This window comes from Symphalangus syndactylus, chromosome X, assembly GCF_028878055.3.
Source record: "Symphalangus syndactylus isolate Jambi chromosome X, NHGRI_mSymSyn1-v2.1_pri, whole genome shotgun sequence".
NCBI classification, from domain to species: Eukaryota; Metazoa; Chordata; class Mammalia; order Primates; family Hylobatidae; genus Symphalangus; species Symphalangus syndactylus.
The window spans coordinates 55,118,629-55,138,316 of record NC_072447.2 but is presented as its reverse complement, the minus strand read 5'-3'; the positions used below and the strand labels follow the sequence as shown (position 1 = coordinate 55,138,316).

Below are 19,688 nucleotides of genomic sequence, written 5' to 3'. Positions count from 1 at the left end.
AGTGTACGGTAAGCATAGATGTCTTATTGCCTGTTTTCTTTCCAGATATAAGTCTTGCTATATGTTGAACAGGCTGGACTTGAACTCCTGGGCTCAATCTTCCTGCCCCTCAGCTTCCAAGTAAGCTGGCACTATAGGACTACGTAATCATCACACCCGGCCCAAATACATTCTTGATTCCTTCCCTAAGTATATACTTACCATCACTTGTTGGACTACTAAACACACTTGACTTTTATCCTGCTCATTCTTCCGCTGTTCAACCATCCTTCATAATGGATACTTCAAAGAACAAAGAGACTCCCACCCATGTCAAATTGTTGAAAGTATAAGCCAATTTCTAATACATGCTGTACATCAGTAAGGGCCTTTTAGATTTCCATCTATTACAAAAATCCTGTTTCACTGTATTTCAAACTAATACCATCTTCATCTTTCATTGCAAATACTTATGAGTCATTCTGTATCCAAGAGGCATCTCAAAAAATAGCACTGGATGACAAGCAAAAAATAACATTTTACAATTTTTCAGGCAAGAGCACAACTTTATTTTCACCTCTGAAAATAAACCACAATTGACAACAACAAAGGAGACTGTGCAGTTCAACTTTTTATTTTAATAAAATCAGAATATGCACAGCACATGCAGTGCTAGCATCTAAACTAATACAATAAGCAATTACTAAAGCTACAGTGACTTGAGGTTCAATCTTTACATTCAGCAAGTTTAAATCCTTACATGATTTTTGAAACCTTATTAACTGAAAATATTGCTTGCTGATAAAACTTGCTCAAATGCTATTGCTGAATGTACAAGTCACTGATTATGCCAATACAACAAAGATAACCACATGTTTGAGGATTGCAATGTGCCAGACATTCACTGAAAAAAAAAAAACAAAAACAAAAACAAAAAAACACACAACTAAACAAAATTCACACAACAAACATCTGAGAATCTGGACACTTCACATCAGTGTTTTGAAGTGTTTCATTAATATCTTAAGACAAGTGTATCAAAACCTTGGCATGATTTAATTTCAAGTCGCCAATTTTGTTTTTACTAACATCAGAAAGTTATGGCTACACTGCCAACGCCGGGTCTGCTTAATTTGACTTAAGAGTTTAATATGACTTAACATTAAAAGCTCACACTACCCCGAAATATATAATTTCACGCATACGGTGACATTCAACATTCAAGTGCCAGTGTTTTTGTACTGTCTTTTGGTCAAGTTTCTTTAAACTTTCAAAGAATCACTTTTAGGCTTACAAAAATAAATTATTTGTCAAAATGTTCAATAAATATTACATAAAACTAGCAGCAAAAAGTATCTAGAAATCTGTCGTGTGCAAATAGTTTTCTTCCCAACTATCATTCCCATGGTCCCAAATAAATTTTAGAATCTAGTCCCATCCCCTTCCTAGACAAGCTGCGTTCAACAATCTCCAAGAGACAAAGTAAGATTGGAAGTTTAAGGACACGCACACAAGACATATATATAAAATTCTCTGAATGTGCAATAAAAGAAGTACTTTGTAAAAAGTTATGGGCAAAATGTACAAGGGCCTAAACCTAGACTAATTGAAATAGCACCATAACAAATGACCTCAATACTGTCAAGTGCACCTACTTAATAAAAGTTTTAGAACAAGGCACAATACACTTGAAAATCTATTGCACTTTAGGAAATTTTTGCCGTCTTCCTATGCCACTGTAAAAAGATGGAGCGTTTTGATCACCGCATTCTGGCCACAAAATTAGCACAGAATTCAAAGTGGCAGAGGCATTTTAGTGGTGGACAATGCTCATCTTTGGCCAGATTTAGCATAAACAGACTATAAATACAATGGAAACCTATGCAACTAAAACTGACTAAAACTGCACTGTAGAGCAGAATTGACACCTTGTGCAGTTATGTACATATTTCCAACCTGTGTGATCTCAAAGATTTCAGTTTGTTACTCTTCTGGAGCCATTTTTACAAAGTCTATAGTAAGCCAGTTTAACATCTCAACGCAGCTTGAACAGAGTAATGTGAATCGGCATTTAAAATAAAGCCTGCTGCATTTAATTCTTCCTGTTCATACCCTCTTGACCAAAAAACATCAACACTAGCATGCGTTATTAGACCAAAAATCATCCAGGGCCCTAATGAGGGCTGGTCATTGCTGTGGTCAGCCATTCTACCATTTCAATTTCATTTATGGCAGGCATTTAAAAAGTCTAAGTAGATGAATTCTCCTAAAAACCTATTTCAAGTTATCAGACCTTTAAACTTTCCCTGTAATAGTATGCCCACATTTGGCTAGCTCATAATTAATGATCTGCCTAAACGTTGAAAGAGGAATTGCTGTATTTACTTGCATTAACTTTGAAAACAGTGCTTTGAATGTATGCATGTATTCATACATCACCTCATCATGACTGGAATGGCTTAAAGACTATCAGGTTCTAAATACCTATCCAGGATAGAGTGAGCAAATCAGAACTTTAACTTAATACAGTTTGCCACATTAGAAACTAATTCCATTAATATGCTTCAAGACATTTGTTTGTTTTCCCCCAATCTGCAAGTATCAAAAAGCCCTAATGCAGGCTACCGCATAAGTTTTTCCTTATATTATTTATGGATGAATCGATGATTCCTGTTAAGTTGTATCACACCTGTGTGCCAAGGTTTGATTTTAGCCCAAGTTCAGTAAATTTATTTTGTCAAAACAATTGATATCTTGAGCATTACTGAGCCAACAGGACATCAAAATAAAAAGTTGTCTAAAGTTAAAGGCACAGTACATTAACAAACAAATGATCCTCAGTCACAAAATTATAAATGCAGTTTGGGATGGGGGTAGGCGGGAGGGGAGTTAATCCAAACTACAGCAATGAAGTCTTCAAACCACCTTCTGAACAGGGCTGCTGATTGTTCCTTTCATTTCTTCTTGTGACCTTGAGCTCCCTTAAAAAAAAAATTTCAGTGGAGAATCACAGCTGGTAATGTACTGCGAGTTCTTGAAGCTACACAAGGTATAGTCTGGCTAAGTTACATGTGGTTTCCATATTAGCTTGTTTGGCAGGGTGACCTACTGCAAAGCAGGCTCAGTTACCCCACCAGTCAACCCCCTGGGAGTTGTAATTTCCTCCATATCCATCACTGTTGTAAAAGCCTCCATAGCCACCTAATGAGAGATTTAAAAAGAGAGATAAGTTAATGAAGTTATCCATCATTAAATACAATCCTTCCCTTAAGTACTTTGCCATCAAGTTTCTATAGTGCTGAACTTAAATGGTTTAATTAGGCTTTGAAAAAGATGACTAAAAGGAAAAAAGCCCTTCCCAAAACTATGAAGTTACAGATTAACGCTACCTCCACCGAATCCTCTGCTGCTACCGTGGCCACCTCCGCCACTGCGGCTGCTGTTTGCGCGGCTGCTGCTGAAGCTGGAACTGCTGGCACCGCTACTTTGTCGGTAGTCTCTGGCACCAAACCCTCCACTAAATCTGCTACTATAAGAAAAAAATTATGTTGGTTCACATGAAGATGAAATTCCACTAAAGTAACCAACTCTTACATACTTCCCAATGACCAATTTCTAATTTTTCCATTCAAACAATTCCCCATCCAGCCATATTTTCCCCAATAGAGTGTCACCCATTCTAATACAACCCCTTACCAAAGAATCTAGGAAGCCTAAGATGATTAAGCTTTTTAAATACTGTAAAGTTAACCCTGGACGTTATGCATGCAGAGGAAACACTAGGAACTGTAAGTGAACACCCATTCCCCTCATTATATACCATCTATACCTCACCTCTTAGAACGTCCACGACTGCTACCCTTGTAGTGGTGTTCATAAGCCATGTTTTCTAACCAAGACGGCACTTCTTGTTTAGCTTCAACAAGAAGATCCAACAAATCCTTAGTTATATTTATGTTCCTCTCGTTAAAGAATGAGGTTGCCAGACCTAAAAGAGTTCCCAAAAAAGTATATAAACAAAGATCTTCCATAAAGTAACTCGCTACTCTTCTTACTTTCCTACATAGAAATATTTAAAATATTACAATGTTTAAACAAGTGCTTTGAGCAAAATCTTTTTTGTCACTTTCATTGTTAAAAATGTATTTTAGATCCTAGCAAGTTCTTTCCTGCACACATCACAGCGAAAACCAATGAAACCATCAAGTAATCAAATACTTACCAAGGTTTCCTACACGTCCTGTACGACCAATACGATGTACATATTCTTCAATATCACTTGGCAAGTCAAAATTGATAACATGTTTCACATTTGAAATGTCCAGTCCTCTTGCTGCTACCTGGAAAATAACTTTTATGAGATATGGCCCACTTAAAAGAAAACAAATACTTGAACATGCTCAACTTGAATAAAAGGAAGATGTCTATACATACTGCTGTAGCCACTAGAATTGGGCTTTTTCCTGAGCGGAACTGGTGAAGGGCCTCTTCTCTATCCCTCTGAGAACGGTCTCCATGGATACTGGTACATGCGTATCCTTCATGGTATAAGAAATCCTCCAGAGAATCTGCACCCTTTTTGGTCTCCACAAACACTAAGGTCAGTGAATCCTTGCCTGTCATTGAAAAATTACAGGATTTTGTCACTAATATGGCTTAGTTCTCTTTGCAATTATGTACGCACAATTTTAATGTGTCAATTAAAATACATATGTATCTTCTCAAAAACGGGCTTTTAAACAGCATGTTTTGAATTGAGGAGGAAAAGTAATAAAGGTAATCCAAATACATTTAAGAGATGGGGGTCTCACTAAATTGCCCAGGCTGGGAGTGCACTGGCCATTCACAGGTGCAATCATGGCATACTACAGCCTCAGCCTGCCAAGTAGCTGGGACTACATGCACTGTACCACTGCACCCAGCCCAAATGGGTTATTACCAGAGCAATGAAATTATTCATCATTTTAGCTGGGTGCAGTGGTGCGTGCCTGTAGTCCCAGCTACTCTGGAGGCTGAGGCAGGAGGATTGTCTTAAGTCTAGGAGTTCTGGGCTGTAGTGTATTATACCTATCAGGTGTCCACACTAAGTTTGGCATCAACATGGCAACCTCCCAGAAGCAAGGAAGCACCAGGTTGCCTAAGGAGGTGTGAACCAGCCCAGGTCAGAAACAGAGCAGGTCAAATACTCCCATGGTGATCAGTAATGGGATCGCGCCTGTGAATAACCCCTGCACTCCAGCCTGGGCAACAAAGAGAAACCCCATGTCTAAAAAAATAAAAAATTCATAATGTTACCTGTTGCATTTAGGAGGTCAAGCAGAAATGACCGTTTGTCTGATTCTTCCACCCAAACTACTTTCTGTGTGATGTTTTCAGAGGTAGAGCCAACTCTTCCTACAGCCAAGAAGATATATTCATCTAAGAAATCACGAGCCAGCATCTGAAAGAAAAAATTTTTTTATTATTACCTGAGATAAACAAATTTCTAAATAAATAAAATTTGCAACATCAAACAGTACCTGTATTTCCTTAGGAAAAGTAGCACTAAACATCATAGTGTGGCGGACACCCTTTGGAGGCATAGTATCTTGTTCAACTATTCTACGAATCTGAGGCTCAAACCCCATATCCAACATCCGATCAGCTTCATCTAACACCAAGTATCTGTCATGTCATGAAAAAAAAAAACAAGCCTGAGTTGAGAATTTGAGGAGAAATCAAGATGGTTTTAGTATGGCTGTTAGTATAATTACAATTACAATTGTATAAGTTATCACAATTATGTATTCATTAAGGTGGTGCCTCATACTGCATAATTTTACAGACACAGCACAGGATTCTTGCCACTACCTAAGTCATTCAAGATTACACAGCCAAATTAGCCCATCCTAGTTGACTGTCCCACGAGCTGATCATTCTAAGCCTCAACCAAGATGTTACTGATTTTTCAACATTAAAATTACAATGAACAAGCTTTTTGTAAAAGTTAGATGTCTGAAATACATCACTTCTCAGCCTTAACATTTAGACAATGTTACCACCACCACAAAACTAATGGGCAGTAACTTTAATACTGCATCCCATACATTTAAAAATTAACATACTTGGCCGGGCGCGATGGCTCACGCCTATAATCCCAGCACTTTGGGAGGCCAAGGCAGGCGGATCACCTGAGGTCGGGAGTTCGAGAACAGCCTGACCAACATGGAGAAACCCCATCTCTACTAAAAATACAAAAATTAGCCGGGTGTGGTGGCACATGCCTGTAATCCCAGCTACTTGGGAGGCTGAGGCAGGAGAATGGCTTGAACCCGGGAGGCAGAGGTTGCGGTGAGCCGAGATCGCACCATGGCACTCCAGCCTGGGCAACAAGAGCAAAACTCTGCCAAAAACAAACAAACAAAACAAAACAAACAAAAACAAAACAAAACATACTTGCAAAAGTCTAATCCAATCTTTCCTCTTTCCATCATATCCACTAGACGTCCTGGAGTGGCTACTAACAAATGGCATCCACGTTCCAAGTCTCGAATCTGCTGACCAATATCGGCACCACCATAAACCACGCAAGGACGAACTCTAGATCGGTATGAAAACTATAAGCAAAAAAAAATGTTATGAACTTCAAGGTCAAAATTTTTACATGTTCATAAAACATTTAATTAGAATCAATGAAAAAGCTAATAATCACTGGAACTCATACTTACTTTTCTGGCTTCCTCGTAGATCTGTACTGCCAACTCTCTTGTTGGTGCTAATACCAAGGAGATTGGGTATTGTTTGCGGCGCCCATACCTTCCATTTTCCTAAGAAATAAGTTAATTTTTAAGTTAACTCTACCTACCCTGTTTGAAAAGTTCATCACAACATAATTCCCTCTTGTAATTTATAGATCACAGATTACACTTGAAAACTGGTTTTCATTCTACTTAAGTCTTAGCATCATTTAGAAAGCCCTCTCAATGGCCACCTACAAAGTTCTACAATAATTTCCCATTTTATAAAGAAACATCTACCTTCATGGCCCTCAAAGCCTCGCCTGGACCATCAGAATAAATCTGACTCAAGATGGGCAAGAGAAATGCTGCAGTTTTTCCAGACCCTGTTCAAAAACAAACAAATCCTGCTCATTACTTTTAAACAGACATTGGTAGATGACAGTATTTTTTAACTACCCTATTACTAGTAATTAGTACTTTTAGTTTATGCTTAAGTTTTCCAAAAAGTGGCTTCTCTGCTCCACCTCTAAGAGGAGTCAGCAAACAGACTATTTTTGTAAATAAAGCCTGCTATTTTTATAAATAAAGCTCTTATGGAATACAGCCATAACCAATAATTTATGTATCATCTATGGCTTCTTTCACAGTCCAATAGCAGCGCTGAGCAGCTGCAAAACTGCATGACCCATAAAAAATAAAATATTTTATTGTCTAGTCCTTTACAGAAGAAATATGATAATGTTTTACTCTTATGAGCTGAGCTTACCTGTTTGGGCACAAGCCATCAAGTCTCTTTTCTCTTTGATAATAGGAATAGCATGCTTTTGCACTGGAGTTGGGCGAGTATAACGAGTAAGCTCAATGTTTCCCATGATAATTTCTCCCATCTCAACATCACTGAACTGTTAAGAAATTCAATGGGGTTAGAAATGCCATCTAGAGCTATTTCTGTTGTATACTAATAATGGAAACAACCAACCAACAGCTGATTTGTAACTCAGTTTATAGTTTAAGTAAAATTACCACATTATACTTTGAGAAAAACCAACCCCCAGGCTTACTGCACATTGGAAAAGACTTTGGGTTGTTCCTATGTTTGACCCATTTTCTATTTTAGGTAATAAATTATTCATAATGGTGACACTGAACTCAACTTCTCCTTTTCCACAAATCTATGAAGCCTCTGGTCTACATGACTTTATGAAGCCCATCTCACATTCTAACGTACCATGAAAACATTTACACCTTTCTGTGTCTTAAAAAAGTCAAGCAAAAATACTTACACTTTCAATATGTGGAGGACAGTTGTTGCCTGTTGCCTCAACTGGAATGTCATCATATTTCTCAAAATTAATCCCAGTGTTGCCTCCAGAAAAGAGTTCCCTCAAATCAAAAGATGGATAAGTTCATTTGTTATACTAGCTAAGTAAGGCTTCATCACAAGTAACATACACTTCAAAAACTTACTGTTCCAAGCGTTCACTTGGTGGGAGTGGTTTTGACCAATCATCTTCATCTGATTTGTCACACCAGCGACTGTTTCCACCACGTTCAAATTTGCCAAAGCCACTTCTGTCACCACGGCTGCCAATGCCGTCATAATCACTCCGTCCACGATCATCAAACCTGAACAGCACAAGCAATTAATCAGAATCATATCATTTAACCATTATCAGATTCTTAACCCTACTCTAGAACTGTATCTGGAGACTTAAGTTATGGCTAACTATAAGGATGTCAACAATCCAATTCTGAGTTGACAAATAAGTCTCTCTAACCAACATCATTTACATAACCTCATTTTCTAAAATCACTAATCTTTACATTTCTATAAAATTGTACAGCCTAAAAGGCCTCACAGATCCCAAATTTAAGAATAAGGATTTTATTTGAAATCGGCACACAGCTCACAACCTTCATTTAAAGTGCTCATCCAAATATATTTAATGGTAGGGAAAAGAAGAAAATAGCACACCAAATATCAATCGTCCTAGTTATACTAGGATGTCACTTAAAGGACAATTCACTTGTGTGACAGACTTTGGATAAAAGGTAGAAAATAATCCTTACCTGAACTAAGATGTTTTTAAGAGTTTTAGACCTGTTTGCGAAAAATCAGGACACAGGACTAACCACAGCTATTAGGCACGTGGGGTCAGTTCACCACACTTGTGTAATCAAAAATACAAGGTGTTTAGAAATTGTTATAGAGTCCACAAAAATCCCAACTAAATTAGGCCATTCACTAGATGAACTTACTCTTTTAAGTAGAACATATAAAACTTGAGAAATAGAATAACTCATTTCATTATGCCAATGAGCATATTCCTATTTTCATCTAATTTCTAAGTAACAGGTTCAATTTAGTAAAAGCCTCTTACGGCTAAGAAAATACAATGACCAAACAGACATAATGCTTAACATCCAAACAGGTGGTCAGGATAACAACTTATTAAACTGTTATTATACATACACATAAGGTGATAAGACAAGAAATCACTTACCTTCCCCTTGATCCACTTCCACGATCACTGAAGAAGCTAGACTTCCCTCTTGAATCACTACGAGATCCAAAACTGCTATACGCATCCTTATCTTTGCTAGAACTCCACCCTGAACTGTCTTTATCGTAGAAACCTTCGATTAAAAAAGCACAAATACATTTTATTATTAATTAGAAATAGGAACCATATTAAGGTATTATCAATCTTTCTGAATTTGAAAGCCTCCACTGACATCTTATCTCTGTGGGCTCGAGGTTCAATCTCAAGGTATTCCTACCACGGCGCTGTAAGAGAACCAAGATTTAAAGCTGGTTTACACCAAGAGAAAGTTTTTCTTTAATTCTCCCCACTAGAAAATACTGTCAACTGGCCGGGCATGGTGGCTCACGCCTGTAATCCCAGCACTTTGGGAGGCGGAGGCGGGCAGGTCACCTGAGGTCAGGAGTTCAAGACTAGCCTGACCAACATGGAGAAACCCCGTCTCTACTAAATATACAAAATTAGCCGGGCGTGGTGGCCCATGTCTGTAATCCCAGCTACTCAGGAGGCTGAGGCAGGAGAATCACTTGAACCCAGGAGGCGGAGGTTGCAGTAAGCCAAGATTGCGCCACTGCACTCCAGCACGGGAAGCAAGAGTGAAACACCCTTGTCTCAAAAAAAAAAAAAAAAAAAAAAAATTACTCTACACTAAATCAAGCAATCTGACAGTCTAAGAATGTTTTTGAATTAATACTACCTCTAAGTGGTCAACAGCTTTGCCTGTAACACATTATGATGTTGTGTGACCATAACAATTTAATTTCCATTCATTTTATAGGTGTGAATGAGTTTACTAGGAAACAGTTACCATTGTTTCCATGTTTCTTGGAGATGGTATTCATTTAGAACATTCTTAGACTGTCAGATTACTTGGTTTAATACAGTATTTTTCAGTTTCAATAGTATAAAGTACAAGAACACTAATGTCAAATCATACTATTATTTTAGTGGTTCATCTACTACTATAAGCTTGATGACAATCAGGAATATACCTGGGAAAAAGAAAAACCCTCATCACTATATATTCTCAGTATAGACAAGGTTCCTGGGTACAGCTATAAATATCTAGGTAAGGGGATGACAAACATGTAAATTAGCCCAAAGACAGGTAGAGGGTTTAACTAGCTTCAGCAACACCTTATTAAATAGTCAGAAACAGCTTCTGAATTCAGTTACTTTCCTTCTGCCTTCTACCTCCTACCGTTAGGCTAGTCAGGTGACCAACAGCCTTTGCTAGCAAGAAAGAGTTAAGTTAGATTGCCAGATCTCTTCCAGCTCTAAAACCTCTATGATACTGCCATATACACGAGGGTCAATTCTAGCTAGTATACTAGGAATATTGAGAACATCTATGATGATAAAGACAAATTCCAAAATAACCTCCCCTAAAAAGAATATAATCCCAGCCAGGCATGGTGGCTCACGCCTGTAATCCCAACACTTTGGGAGGCTGAGGCGGGTAGATCACTTGAGGTCAGGAGTTCGAGACCAGCCTGGGCAACAAGGCAAAACCCCGTCTCTACTAAATATACAAAAATTAGCTGGGCGTGGTGGCGCATGCCTGTGATCCCAGCTACTTGGGAGGCTGAGGCAGGAGAATCACTTGAACCCAGGAGGCGGAGGTTGCATTGAGCCCGCGCCACTGCACTCCAGCCTCAGCAGCAGAGCGAGGCTCCGTCTCAAAAAAAAAAAAAAAAAAAAAAAAAAAAAAAAAAAAAAATATATATATATATATATATATAAAATGCCAAAGTCATCTTCTGGTAGAAATAATACAGATTTTATATCCATGCACTGCCAGGACAGTGAAGGTAATACAGACTACATATGGAGATGGAGGAACAGCAGCAAACCACGTGCTCCCCTGTGGACTCTCCACTCTTCCTATCTGCCTTCTTTATACAGTATGTTCCCTCCTCATCTTTGGTTTTCCTGACTTACCCTTTTCCTCCAAATTTTGGATGGTCTATTTTACAGAATATAAAACACCCGAACAGCTGTCTCATAATATGAAACATATACTAGCTGTTATCTATCGCTACATTACAATTACAATGGGAAAAGACACCAGATATCGTAATACATTTTGGACAAAACCTTTCAAAAGCAGCAAGGCAAGGAGATGAAACCAGAGAATCACTTCCAATGCTGTAACTTGTTAACTTTTCTATGATAAGCCCATCCTCATTTCCGGCAACTTTGCCAACAGAAATAAACACGTTATCATTATACAGCTTGGTTTACACAGTACAGCACCCACCTCTTCCTAACTAAAACCATGCTGTAAATGATTACAGATTCAGCACAAGACTAGTGAAACTGTACAAAACCATGCCCTTGGCGTCAGAACAGTTTGACATAGGAATGCCGAATTTCCCACTGTGTAACATTAGATGAGTTCTTCCAAAATTATTAAGCTCTAATATTTGAACCAAGGCTGACAGAAGCATAGAAGAACACCACAATGTTTAGACTTCCCCCAAATGCCTAATTTTCCTTAGGCTTTACTAACTTCTAAAGGAGGCAAAAAATAGACCTACGAAGTTACTTGTGAGGACCTACCTTTAGTAGCTTCTCGGTTCCTTAAATGAGGAGGAATATAGCGCCCTTCTAAAAAAAAAATACATATACATATATAATTAAATGCCAAAAAATCTTCCATTTAAATTTCTGTTACTAAAAAATGGTTCTGGGAAATTAAAATCTCCAGCCTTCCAATCTGATTACTTACCTGGACATTGACGGGGGAAAAATAAGAATGTAATTTTAAATGGGTTACTGCTTCATAAGGAGAACTCTGAAAGGAGTTTGGTTAAAAAAAGCTGATTTGGAACCTAATAGTTGAAATCCACAAATTGAGCACATTTAGCCACTAGTGGTCATTTAATGTGATTTTTTTAAGGCCTGCTAGATTTAAGAGAACTGTCATCAAAACTGTCAACAAAGGCATTAAGTATTACTGTAACAATTTAAGATTACTCATGTAACATATCTCACAATCTTTTGTTTCTATGCCAGTAAGTTGCAAAACATACAATAAATATACAAGGAAAAGCTGCAAAAGGGAGTTAATTTCAAGGAATTGCAGGTTTTAATTTGGGGCTTGCTGAGTTTAAGGAAAGTTGACAGTTGCTCTGTATGCGAGCAGGAGTACAGCCTAGAATACGGATAAGCAAAAAAAGCAAATATAAACCCAAATAAATTTGCTTTATAACTAGTAAACATGTCATTTAACTTTCTTTTTCACTTCTAGACTGAATTAAACATTTTTAAAAATCTCTATTAGGACAATCAGTTCCTAAAAGATTCTTAGCATGACAAATAAGGTGAAAGTTAAAGCAAACACGAAGTAATTTTGTGCCCAGTGAAGCTGTTCTTGCCTAAAAATGAGGACACATCATAGCCCATACTCACTTTTGTTTTAATAAGTAGGAAGAGACCTGAGCTAAAAATAAGGGTCTATTGCCCTTATAATAAACCACCAAGATCCCCTACCTTAACACTAACCTCTAACAAGTCTCTAAATAACCCTCCTTAAAGAAAAAAAGCAACTTTTCTAATGCCTTTTTAAAAGAAATGACACATTTGAAAACCTAACCTAACCACCAATCCAAAATTCAGTAGTCTTCTGTTCTTCAGGAGAAAGGAGTAGCTATAACCAATGAAATGCACATTCCCTTAATTCAATTTAATAAATATAGTCAGTTAACAGGGACACATTCCCATCACCTCTAAACTGGGCTCAGGATTTATAATGGACAAAAACTAGAGATAATTTGATATAATAAGGTTCTTTCCAATGATTAGCTGCTTTTACTCAAGAGAACCAGCTAGTCATTGATGTTTTATTATCAGAAAGGCACAGCTACTCGGGAGGCTGAGGCAGGAGAATCGCTTGAACCCAGAGGCAGAGACTGCGGTGAGCCGAGATCACACCATTGCACTCCAACCTGGGCAACAAGAGCAAAGCTCCATCTCAAAAAAAAAAAAAAAAAAGCAACGTGCTTTAGATTGATCACTAAGTATTACACTATTCTGTAACACAAAGACTACATAATTCTTTAAGCAGTAAAAATTGAAAGACAAATTTCTTAAATTTTAAATAAGCCCAATGAAATCTTAACATATTAAGCTCTAATATTCAATAAATCCATAAGATGTTTTACTTACTGCTGGCTGTACTTCCTCCACTCTGATTATCTGAAGAGTTCAGGTCTAGGCCAGCAAACTAGAAGAGAGAGAGATGGTTAGCACCCCATGTGCTCAAATACTACATTAAAGAAAACTAGTCCTGCCCTCTAGCATTTGCTAGTACTGCATTCAAGTAGTTGCCCAGTCCACCTCACAGGGCTGATACCCAACTCTTAATGAGAATGTGACTAAGAATGCTTTCAAGTCTGCAATGCTGTAAACAAATGCAATATTACTATTGTATATGCTACAGAAGGCGGCACACCAAGATGCTTGTGCTATTCAGTAGAAACTGTCCAAATTTAATTCATTCATTCAAAGTAAATTTTCACTAACATGTTCCATAGCACAGGCTCCGTAATCACCAAACTAAAGCTTACACTGAAATCTCAAAATTATTCTTCAATGTCAAATAGATAAGGGATTCGTTTTAGTGCCGGTTATAAATGTTTCCAATGCCAACTTTCTGTAATACTTGGTATTTTAAACCTAAAATGCACACCTGAAAAATGTCAGGACAAATTTTGAATTGGCCGTTCTTTAGGTACTTCATCCCTAAATATTGCCCAAGTATTTCTACTCGGGTAGTACTCTTAAGAACCAAAAAATAGCAATATATCTACCACTTACAGAATACTATGTTAAGCACAACTCTGAAGTAGTTTTGACTTTTTTTTTTTTTTTTTTTTTGAGACAGTCTCCCTCTGTCATCCAGGCTGGAATTCAGTGGTGTGATCTCGGCTCACTGCAACCTCCGCCTCCCCGAGTAGCTGGGATTACAGGGATGCGCCACCACACTAGGCTACTTTTTGTACTTTTAGTAAAGACGGGGTTTCGCCATGTTGCCCAGGCTGGTCTCCTGACCTCAGGTCAGGTGAACCACCTGCCTTGGCCTCCCAAAGCACTGGGATTACAAGCATGAGCCCGGCCTGAAGTAGTTACCTGTTTATTACCCCACTTTAACGTAAGTTCAAAGATGACTTTGAATAAATGGCACAACTGGCGTTCAATGCTCTTAAAGAGTAGGACATCTTAGTGCCTTTCATCTCTATTTCTACCTATCCTTTTACACTGGTACCTCAAAAGCCTCTTCATTCTAGAAAAGGGTTATGTACTACCTTCAAAACGTTTTACAACCAAGAACTACTCACAAGTAGTTGGGGGAAAAAACTGTAGAGGCAAAGTGTTTCATTTTTCTTCAAAAAGCCACAAAAGACCAAGTCACACAGTACCGTTGCCAACCTGTTTGCAAAAGATGCACTACATACCATGTTTATAAATCTTGTTTAAAGCTCAGTATGATACTGCCAAACTGCATGCATCATCAATGGAGTCACTGAAAACTGGAAGCAGATGCTATACTTTAAAAAAATGAGTGTAAGACTTCAGGCACCTAATTTCCAGAATTTCTATGAGCAAAAACACCACCGCGCTTTCTCTTGCTACCGTTAATACTTTAAAGCACGGTAGGAACACAAACTTTCCTTTTGCACTTGTTATAGTACAATTTTGCTTTTTAAATAAGGTTCACTGGTGCCTAGTATCCTTAAAAGGACACTATACCTAAATGGAAAATGGTAAAACTGGAAATATTCTGTGCTGCTGGTAGATTGTTAAAATGCCTGTGTTCAATTCAACATATGAAGTGTCAGCAATTAGTGGATTTAATATAATTGGTTCATTAACGGGTAGAAAATGCTTCCAAAGGAACAGATCAATTCCTAAAAAATATTACATATGACTACATTAAAATATGTATTCAATTAATTTGTGCCACTAAACTTCGTCTCAGGATTATTCCGAAGTTTGTGAAATCAACGCTCCCCTAATCACTGTAAACAGAAGTTTATTTAAAGGTTCCGCATAACCCACACAAGAGCTTATCTGAAGCCTGGTGCCACTGCTGCGGTGGGATGCAGACTTCCTGCCACCAAAGACCATAACCTTCTCCTCTCGGATCACACATCTTTCTCTCCTCTGCCCCTAAACCCTTAGAAGAGGGGATTCTGGCTAAGAGAAAAGACCCGGGGGCCTCGGACCCATTGCAAGATTCTACTCCACAGGCAGCAACAAGTCAACAACAAAACTGTTTACTTCCCCCCTCAGCCGGGTGTTTTTCCAATGGCGGATTCCTGGATCACAGTCACTAACATGAAAACACTCCCACAAACCGCGATGACCCCTCCACCCCAGAAAGACAACGCAGGACTCCCGGCTAACACACCACACAGGGACAATCTGGGGCAAGCAAGGAGGAGAAAGCGCCTCGCTGGCTCCCTAACCTCCCCGCCGCGTCCAACCTCTATCTCCAGAGCCCTGCGCGCAGCGGCCCATTCCTGCCTCCCCTCCCCGCCCCCACCCCTCCCCCACTCCTCCCCAATCTTCTGCGTCACAAAACTTTCCACTCCGGAAACGCAGCCTCCCCGGCTGCGGCGCAGGGCCCCCGGACCCTGCGGAACCTGGGCTGAAGCGAAAGAGCCTGCGGAAGGAACCTGGGAAAAACAAGAAACCCATTCCATCCTCCTTTCCAGGCCTTCGCCCGCCCGAGACCCGCCGTCTCCCGGGAGTGAGCCACAGCGCCGCCCAGCACCACACAAAAGAGGCCGCCGCCATTACCCCGAGCAAAGGCCACCCCCCCTCCCCGCCCCCTCCCACATTCCTGGGCCGCGTTCTACCCCTTGCTCGCAGGCACGCAAACACCGGATGCCGCCGGGTCCTCCGGACGGGAATCCAGGCTGCGCCAGCCATGAAGGCCGCAGCCCTCCAGGCCAAAAAGGCCTCCAGTTGTGTCCCGCCGCGCTACGCACTCCCGCAAACCCCCCCGGGTCACTAATCAGTCGGGATTCGCGCATGCGCGTCCCCGCGAGAGCGCGCGCACTCCCTCCCCCTCCGCTGCCTGCGCACGCACACACAAAAGCCGCCATTGTGCTCGTCCCAGGGACAATACAGCGGGCCGAGACCGGGCCCGGGCGACAGCCCCAACCAACACTCCTGTCCCTCCATAGCCCCGGGGCACTCACACCCGCCAGCCCGGGGCACCCAGGAAATGAAAAGTAAGGGTGCCGGTTAGCGCTGCGCCATTAGCCAGGTTAGGTCAGGGGAGGGATTCACGCAAGAGCCAGCCCGGTGGGGTCCTTGCGGCTCACCTGCTGGTCCAGCCCGAGCGCATTTTCCACCGCCACATGACTCATCCCTGAAGAGTACCGAGAACTCGGAGTCTTCTGCTGCTAAGCGAGTGTGTTTGTTCCACCGCGAAGGCCCTCTCACGGGAGAACTGCGGCTCTGGAGCGCACCGCGCGGCCACGGATCTAATATACCCGCTCGAAAGCCGGCTACGTCAGCACGTACAACGTGTGCCCTCCCTCTCACACCGCAATTCCCTGTCGCGGCGACTTCTGCCCGGCTACTGCGCGCTCCCTCAGGTCTAACCTCACGGGATTTCCTACTTAGTCCCGTCGCCCCTAGCAGTCCTGCCTTGGAGGTTAGGGCGCCAAATGCTGTCCCAGTTCTCTCGACCTACACTTCCCGTGCTCTCCGCTAAAACCCTAGTCTCAGCCTCGGAATTCTCGAGATCTCGCGAGAAGTTGTGTCTCCCGCTTTCCACCAGCTAAGAGGCCTGAAAATGTTAACCTAGGCCTCTTCGCTCCCCTTTCCAACCTTATGCATTTGCTCCCCTTTCCAACTCTATGCACTCAGCTTTCGTTTTTCGTTTTTTTTGTTTTGTTTTTTTTTCCTAACACTGGCCTTCACTCTTCTTCCCCTCTCAGTTCCCGGGCTTGGAGATGTGGTGGGATTTCTCCGGTCTAATCTGCCCTCGCTCTTCCGCGTGTAGCCTCCCCGAAGTCGGAGCTAGGCAGAGTCCCGAAACCGAGAGGGCGGCAGGCCACGTGACCGTAGGTGTCGCGTGCGGTGGCCATTTTGTGAAGCAGGAAACGGTGGCTTGAATATAGAGTGCTCGGGACGGGGGAGGGGAAGAGGAGGAGAGAACAGAGGGAAAGGGAGGAGGGGGAAGGAAAAGAGGGGAGCGGAGGAAGGGGAAAGGAGGAGGGAGGAGGGTAGGATGGTGACCGGGGCAGGAGTCGGGGGGAAATGGAGGGGAGCCGGCGGCGCGCGCAGGTGGCCGGACACCTTCCTGCGCTGTTGCCTAGGCAGCGGGGGCGCCGCCTAGAAACACACAATGGCCCCTCCCGGCCAACCCCCCGACGTGTGCGCGCGCGCCCCCGCCCCCCGCGGTGAGGGAACAATGAGACAGTCACGCGCTGATCCGGAACCGCCGCTGGCGGGACCGCCGCTGGCGCGCCCTCCTGGGACCCCGGCTCTCCGCAGGAATGCGGGCTACATTTGCCCCTAGTTTCCTCCTGCGGGGCGCCCAGCGGCTTAGGGCCGGTGACCACCGGCGTTGCGGGGACCCCGCGGGTGGCGAACGGCTCTTCTAGGGCCCAAGGGTGTCGGGGATGTTTGTAGCCGGTGCAACCTGGGCCTGCCGGAGGGGCTGCAGCGGGGTTACCGGCCTAGGCTCGGGGTGACCCTCAGGCCGCTGCGGTGGATGAGGAACGGGAGGAACCGGGTTTCTGCCGTCGGAGGAACCTCTTCCCGTGGCACCCTCCTAGGCAGGCTACCCCAACTCCTGCCTTCGGTGCCGCTGGCCCTTAAATAGAAGAATGTGTTTACTAGTGGATTCCAGGCTTTGAGCCGGCGCCCGCACATCCGTAGTCTCTTTCCCCTCTCTCTCCTGACCCTCAGCCCTACGGAATTAAATAAAACGCAGTGGTTTCCACCACCCCCCAAAAGGTCTTCTGCTGCCCGAATTCAAATGGTTCGTGCTCATCACATAATTTACCATACACATAACTTCTCTCCCTTCTCAATTTTTAAAATCGAGACGGAAATTCGAACGAGATAGGGAGAGAATATCACACTGTCGGGGGCAAGTTGTTTAACGGCTTTGGGTCTCAATTTGCTCATCTATAAAAGGAGTCTGCTACATTCCATAACCTTGTGAAAGACCGAACTCCTTTTCATAGCTAGTATTTTCTAACGCCCCCTTTACCTATACTGAAATAACAAAACCTAAATTGTTTATGTAAACCTACAAACACAATTTCAAAAAACGTGATCTGTCAACAAACGAAAGCAAAATGATTATAACAAAACAATGTATTGTAATATGTAAATGCCGCCGCACAGCTACACTAACTGGTGGGAAGATACTTGCCCAGTAGAGCCACAAATGCAAACTGGAAAGGTGTGTTGATTTCACAACTCAAGTTCCATGAGCAGCATTGCTACTAAGAACCTCATTTTCCAAAATGATGAACTATTAATAATGTTTAAATAAAATAGTACAATCTTCCTTCAATTGAAACAGTAGTTGCATTTGTGGAAAATTCAGGATATATGGAAACTGGGCAAAGACTTTGTGTTCATATGTAAAACAGTGTTAGTTCTAGGCTTAGATGATGATGAACTAGTTTTTCACCGACATCAGTGTCCAGTGGTTCAATTATTCGCTCTATGGGACTGACCAGCATCATAGAACATCCTAGCGTGCCTGGCTCCTGCCCACTAAATGCCAGTAGTCCTCGCCAGTCATTGTTACAACCAGAAATGCACAGATTTCTACGATGCCCCTTGGAGAGCCACTAGGTTTAATGATATTAGGGTCCCTTCCTGCCCTGAGATTCGTGGATTCTCATGGAGTTTTGGTGAAGGACCTCGGTTTTGTTTCAGTTTCGTTTTCCTATGAACCAGGGTAAACATGAGTCAGGTTCAAAAACTGTGAGTTCCGACAGCTCTTCAAACTGCATATAGCAACAATGGGATGCACTGACTACCCTGGTTCTGGGCTTTGTTTTACTTTTGAGTAGAGCCGAGTACAGGGTACCGCCATGGGAGTACCTAAAAGAATTAAAATATACAGCAGTTCCCTATTTTCAATTAACCCCTGCTCATAGGCATACTCGGTTCAAACCACCAGGGTTTTTTGTTAATCAATATGTTATAATTGGAATATCCAATTGGAGAGGAAGCGGGAAAACATACAAAGCTTTGTCTTCAAACACATTCACTCAGAAAAAGAATGATGTGCACACTTGAGGCAGCTAAATAAATGAGCCAACTTTCACAGCACTCCGAATGACTTTTCCATTAAGGAACATTTGCATATTTTCTCCACATGGCAGTTATTTGCAAATTTTATTTGAAGTGACCTAAAAAGGGTTAGAAATGGCTGAAACCAGGCCGGCCGCGGTGGCTC

At 41.7% G+C, this 19,688-nt stretch overlaps 1 protein-coding gene across 10 annotated transcripts; it reads right to left on the bottom strand.

Moving 5' to 3' along the window:
• Window positions 1-592: 592 nt before the first annotated feature.
• DDX3X (DEAD-box helicase 3 X-linked) lies at window positions 593-17,564 on the bottom strand. Of its 10 annotated transcripts, none has more exons than XM_055267485.2 (17): window positions 16,579-17,564; window positions 13,412-13,469; window positions 11,804-11,851; window positions 9,203-9,335; window positions 8,166-8,324; window positions 7,982-8,081; window positions 7,465-7,600; window positions 6,996-7,081; window positions 6,687-6,785; window positions 6,415-6,575; window positions 5,499-5,643; window positions 5,275-5,419; window positions 4,414-4,595; window positions 4,202-4,319; window positions 3,814-3,967; window positions 3,369-3,508; window positions 593-3,180 (listed from the first exon to the last, which is right to left on the bottom strand). In XM_055267485.2, exons 1-17 carry the CDS (start codon window positions 16,621-16,623, stop codon window positions 3,101-3,103), a joined length of 1,989 nt encoding a protein of 662 aa, XP_055123460.1. In that variant the 5' UTR covers window positions 16,624-17,564; the 3' UTR covers window positions 593-3,100. The 10 variants fall into 10 exon arrangements, with proteins under 10 accessions (XP_055123460.1, XP_055123465.1, XP_063490599.1 ...); XM_055267490.2 differs by having other exon boundaries at window positions 3,814-3,895; window positions 16,579-17,545; XM_063634529.1 differs by having other exon boundaries at window positions 3,369-3,505; window positions 3,814-3,895; window positions 16,579-17,545.
• Window positions 17,565-19,688: the final 2,124 nt, after the last annotated feature.

Bases quoted from the DNA above. Each gene is read 5' to 3' on its own strand.
- DDX3X (XM_063634525.1), bottom strand. From the start codon at position 16,356: ATGGCGGCTTTTGTGTGTGCGTGCGCAGGCAGCGGAGGGGGAGGGAGT. The intron at 7,601-7,981 runs GTAAGTATTTTT...ATTTCTTAACAG, and splicing joins GTCCTCCACATATTGAAAGT to TTCAGTGATGTTGAGATGGG. The intron at 3,509-3,813 runs GTGAGGTATAGA...TTTTTCTTATAG, and splicing joins AGTCGTGGACGTTCTAAGAG to TAGCAGATTTAGTGGAGGGT.